The sequence below is a fragment of the Pseudochaenichthys georgianus genome, chromosome 16 (genome assembly GCF_902827115.2).
Source record: "Pseudochaenichthys georgianus chromosome 16, fPseGeo1.2, whole genome shotgun sequence".
Classification (NCBI taxonomy): domain Eukaryota; kingdom Metazoa; phylum Chordata; class Actinopteri; order Perciformes; family Channichthyidae; genus Pseudochaenichthys; species Pseudochaenichthys georgianus.
The window spans coordinates 33,564,161-33,570,160 of record NC_047518.2 but is presented as its reverse complement, the minus strand read 5'-3'; the positions used below and the strand labels follow the sequence as shown (position 1 = coordinate 33,570,160).

Genomic DNA, 6,000 nt, shown 5'->3' with positions numbered 1-6,000 from the left:
TGAAAAAAAGAAGAAGAATGATTAGTTAACACAGCAATTTGTTTTTATTAGGAACAGGCTGATTTGACCGAGAGGAGGAAGGGATCTGTGAAATCAGCTGCTCTAGTGATTGATTGGCGGAAGGAGAACCTGCAGTCCCTCGGCCCCACATGGCGACACACTGAATTAGTATTTTACAGGCATGCACTCCAAAACCCCTTAGGACGATAGTAAGATCATTTGATGTCGTCAAATAAGGAAATTCATGTACGTAATTGTTTAGACAAATATGTGGTTGGCGTTATGTTAAAACAAATGATCTAGCTCAACATTTGGGGCACTTGAGTATTTTTGAGACCCTTATCTAATGATACATATTGTTATTGACCACATTCATGTAACTTTTGACAGTACTACCGATCATTAAGTTCTACATATGACACATTTCTTGTTAACGTTAAAAGTTGTTAGTTTTGTCATATAACAAAATAAATCTTTAAAAAGGTGTAAAAAAATATTTGTCATTTTTCTGTCCAACTAACCAAGTCTCTCTCCATTACCTGCCATCAAAGAGTTGAGATTCATTCTTCACTTTGAACATACATAACTGTGACATAGCATCTTTTTCACTCGAGGTGTTCTTCAAGCTCTTTTCTAAAACGTTCAAGTGTGTCCACTTTTCTTTTAAATGTCCTTTTCAGGGAACCCCACTGATATTACAAATTGAAATCTAAAGGTGTGAAGAGCTGCACCCTCCTCATCTTTGCTTGAAGCTTGAGGCTATATTAGCTGCTACTATGCTAACTAATCAATGTGCAATTATGTGCCATCAAATAACACTTACCCACAAATAACTGCAAGCTTCAAAATATCCTTTCAGGAAATGTAAAAGATGGCAAAGAATTATTTATAAAGGCGCATTGGTGGATGGTTTGCAAAGTCCTTGTTTTCAAAAGTTATTAATTAGGGCAGACGGCAGCAGAAGGTGTTGCTAAACTCCACACTTTGATATAACTCTGCTGGGAGAAATCCACCAATCTTTAGTGTCAAAGATTAATAAAGGAACGGAAGCAGGTTTCCTTCACAGTTAAAACTCTGCGATGCCCTTTTCTCCTGCTATGGACCCCTCACAGTATTATCTCCCTGTGGGGGGGGGGGCTCGCTCCCGCTGAATCTGCGCCTATGCAGGAGCTGTTACAAATACTGTGACCTTTTCTATAGTATAAGATGAGATGGACAGTTAACACAAACATGTCCTAAAGGTCTTTATGTGGTCTTATAAATAAAAGTACATTGAGCCGAATTTCCCAGTTGGATTCGGACCAATAAAGAAAACCGTATGGAGACTGTAAGGGTAGAAAGTCAGCAGTCAGAGCTCTCCTTTAATTGGTTTCAGATTGAATTATCTATGTGCAAGACAACATCCACACTTTTCTCCGCGATGACATGACACCCCTATAATTCAACCCAATCTAGAATGAATGGAAAACACATCAATCAATAAGAAGGGCAGCGATTCCCCACATTCCCTGGTGGTGATTACCTCTTCACAAAGAGCAGAGGGCGGCCTCACAGAGACCATTCAGACGCTCAGACAAACACCCCGATTAGGAGCCATATTGGTCGCCGCCATCATCGGCCGCGGTCCGATCGTTTGTGACACTCATCTGGAGTGGATTTTTTTACCATGTGCGTGTTTGTGTTTGCGAGCCACATCTTCTCTTCCATGGTGAATCATTAGATGTGTCAGGCCAGTTTATCAGTGACTCTGATGAGCGGTGACGGCCTGTCGGTAATCTGGCCGGCAGAGCTGTGATGGATCATTCCAGCCGCTCTCTCGCCACCTCGACGCGCTGTAAATGACTTTATTGGAGGCTTGTAATGACTTGTGATGCTCCTCGGCTCTCTTCTGTCTGGCTCCAGCCTGCCTCTTCTGTTTTGATCATGGAGCAGCCTGTTGTGTTTCCATGATACACACTGGCTACGTAGACTCTCGTGAACTCTGTGAACTTTTTTCATTTCTTCCTTCAGCTTATCTTTTCCCTTCACATTTGCATCTGTTTGTTTGCTGCTCTCTGCTTGATCTCAACCTTGTCTGTTTTATTTTCATTTCCCTTACTCATACTTTGTTTTGCCTTTTTATCTGTCTTTTCCGATCACATTGGCCTTTTAGTCGCTTCCTGCTACTTCTATGTCATTTCCCTTTCCTTTATCTACTCTCCCCTATTTTCTTCTTTCTGTTAACAGCCCCCACCCCCCACAATCCATTCCTCATTTGCTCCAAACCCTCTGCTCTCATTCCATCTGTTTCTCTAACCCTTATCCGACCCATTTCCCTCGCTCTGACCCCCCCCCCCTTTCTCTCTCCCTCTTTCGATCACCTCCAGTAATTTCTCATCCTTTTTTATCGATCCGCCCATCCCATCTGTTCATCCGCCCGTCCATTTAACACTCTTGTCACTTTGTCCTTCCAGTGTGACCCAGGAGAAGCCACCAAGTTGCTGTATGACCTTCTGTACACCGAGCCCATCAAGATCGTGCTGATGCCCGGCTGCAGCGGCGTCTCCACGCTGGTGGCCGAGGCTGCTCGCATGTGGAACCTCATAGTGGTGAGTGTCCTTCACTGTTTGTACCTAAGGGCACACTTTCTGCACATTTTCGCCATCCCCTGAGATGTTCAATTTGTGAAGGCGGGGGGCTTTGGGAGAGACGTGACCTGCCGCTCCAAAATGTGTGTTCCTTCTCATGGCTTCACGTATTTTAAGATTCAGCTCATATAGAGTGGTGCAGGGATGACGTATTTACCCGGAAGTAAGCTGCGCTCGGGTTCCCTCGACAAAAAGCCATGAGATTTCTCCATAGGATTTTGGAAAATAGCTGGAAATAAGGTCTGTGGAAACGAACCTGTTTGATAAATGCACGTTTTGTTCAGCCGGATAATCTCCACATGTCTACCCTACTTTTATAATTTTCGAATCATAAAACCAGAAGCAAAATGCTAACGTTATGCTATAAACGAACTCCAGCCGAGTACAGCAGGGTCGCACGACTTCAACGTCACGCCAACTTAAGATCGATATTCAAAAATACAGTTTCAAAATGTTCACAGTTTGTAAGAGCGCAGGTACTTGCTTTCAAGCAGAACAGGGCAAACAAACTTAGCGGGAGTGTTTACTGTTCGGCGTAATGACGTACAACGGCCTCCACAACTTCTGTAGTCCTATTCAGCCACTTGTTAACAACCATCGTTCTTCAGACACGTAAACTCTTCAGAAATCACCAGTACTACTACTACTGATGTATTTAATGTCGTAGAACAAAACGTGATCCGTCTCTTAAATTTGTGTCTAACACAGACCTTATTTTGAGTAGTAAAATGCTAACTCACTTCCTGGTTTTAGGTCTTGTCACTGCACCACTCTATCATTTAAATATATAATGTTATCCATCACAAATAAATATCTTTTAATCCAATTAAATATCACAGAAAGCAGATGGTCCTCATAACTCCAGAACATTTTTTAAATAGTAGTTTCCCCACTATTAAAGTACTCCAGTGATAGTTGTCCGTGTTCACATGAGTACATTGCAAACAGGAATTCCCACTAGCGTATTTGGCAGACTTTTAGTGGCACTTCAACTGAAAAAACTGAAATGTTGACTTTAATTAAATGTATTGTGTCAACAGATTTCACATAACTGGCAAAGTTTAAATACAACATTCAACTTAATATTATTGCTTTCAACTAACATAATACCGTTATGTGACATCTGTTCATATACTTCACTTAATTAAAGTCAACGTTTCAGTTAAATAATGTTGGGGCGGGGGGCTTCATTGCCAAGTATGGAAAAAAACGTTTTTAACCCATCTGCACCGCTTTAAACCATTGCCAAAAAATGCATCAGTTTCAAGCGTCTGCTCACTTTGACTGCAAAGGAAGAAGACCCATGTTCTCAATTACCTCTGGTGGGATCCAATTATGCAGATAGTTTTGGTTTAGTGGGTTTAGTTTCTGAGATATCCCCTAGAGATGTCAGCCGCTGCACGGACAACAATACCTGTGAATGGGATTTTGTTTGTGGGATTTACAGCATTGAGAAATGACATTTAAAAAATATCTGCCGCAACATCTTTTTCCAGTATCCCTGTTGCTCTGGAAAATCCACAGAGCACACTGTCAACAGTTTTCATAGGGACTATTTCTTTAGCAGAAAATTGACAAGCTTTCGCAGCAAGGTCGGTTGCTTCACCTCCACTGTATTTAGTTTGAGGTTGAAAAAGAGTGATATGTCAAAACCTGAACACATGACAACATCCTGCATGGTAGCTCTGTATGCATGCACACTTTTAGACTCTTTGGTCCAAAGCAACTTAAATAACGGCACTGAGCCTCCGCAGGGATCAAGAGCGAGATTACTAACAAACAGCTAAGAAGACAATGTTGCTTCTCATCCCATGTCCTTGTCTCTGTGCTGTCCTTGACTAAAGTCTTCTAGAGAAGGATTTAAACTAGTGACAAACAAAACGTGACATCTAAATCTTTAACTATGTTGGCTTGTCCGTCTGTTTAAAAGTAGTCTTTTTTGTGCAATATACAATGTATTTAAGAGATGGTTGAGAGCAGACATGCATCTCAATCATGATCCCTTGTACATGTGATCATTAGGTTCCCCAAATCAATGCTGCAGTTGTTCATTGATTTTGAAGTATTTCACACTGCACTTTAAATCAATCAGCGATGACACTTTACATGGCAGTTCCACAGTACTGCCCTGACAGCAGCACCACATTCAGGACAAAACATACTGCATAATAATTCATTTATAATTAATACAAACACATCCCAGATCAGCAAGAGATGTCTTCTGCTGCCGTCATTTTTTCAAACACTGCTGCTTTTTATGCCTTTACGCCAGTTATTTTATTTTGTTGATCTCATTCTCTGTCTTCTCTTGATCTGCCTCTCTGTCACTCAGTGCTCTGCTTATTAGCTGTCCTATAATTGAAGTTTCATCTAGAGATTAGTCATCGGGAACAATCAGTTGGAGTGGTTGGCATCTGCCCCTCTTTCTGGTTTCTGTTCTCTCTCTCTCGTTGTCACCCTTTCTTTCCTCGTCATTAAAAACTCTTTTCCACATTTGCCTCCTTCTTTTCCCTGTCTTCCCGTCGCTGCCTGGAGCTGGCCTTCTCTATTATAACAGATCCTTTTTCCTTCTTTCCTTCCTTCCTCCCTTCCATGTCTGCCGTCTTTCTCTCTCACTCTTCATTTCCGCCTCGTTCCGTCAACTCGAGCAGTCGATTCTCCCCACACACAAAGGGATCCGTCTCTCTTTACTACACGCCACCACTGGCACAACCTCCTAACCGCCACACTCAATTATTTTGGTACGCTGCCTGCCTGCAGAAGCTTCCTTGCATGTCAAACAGCCTCATCAGGGCGCTGGGGAGGCAAAAGCAACCTCCGTTTCTGGACGCTGATCAAGAAGTGGCTCTCAATCGGCTTCTCTTGGGAAACTGTTCATTTGATCCCCCATCTCCTTTTATAAAAGCAATGTAAGCCAAAGACATGCATTGATGTACGACTACAAGACTACTGGAGAATGCTGAGAATCAAGAGATATTGTTTGTCGTTTTTTGCGAAGCTTCAATGCGGAACTTTTTCAGTTGCAGAGTGCTGCTAACATCCGTCTATTTCTGCTGCAGAAGCTTTTGCTCCATTATGTTTTTGCCACCGTTTTTGTGTCTGGTAAAGTTTTATTTGAGTGTTAACACGGGGAAAATGCGCGCAACTCTTTGTATGTTGGTTTGTTTTTGACATAAAGTTATTAAAATCTACAGGTTCACTGCTAATACAACTCTTTTGAAAAACAAGATTTGACAAACTATAAAAGGCAGAGCGATAAAAGGCAGAATGTATGTGTTTTATTTGGTTTTTGATATTAGCCTCTGAGATCTGTGCCTCCACTTACAATCGAGTTGATTGCTAATTCAATTGTGGCGCTTACCGCATTGAACGA

General features: G+C 41.9%; 1 protein-coding gene across 1 annotated transcript in view; it reads left to right on the top strand.

Annotated features, from left to right (window-relative positions):
- gabbr1a (gamma-aminobutyric acid (GABA) B receptor, 1a) overlaps positions 1 to 6,000 on the top strand; it is a 65,942-nt gene that overhangs the window by 22,669 nt on the left and 37,273 nt on the right. Inside the window, exon 8 of the mRNA XM_034101564.1 lies at positions 2,454 to 2,588. Within this exon, the coding sequence (XP_033957455.1) occupies positions 2,454 to 2,588 (135 nt within the window). The remainder of the gene's footprint in view (positions 1 to 2,453; positions 2,589 to 6,000) is intronic.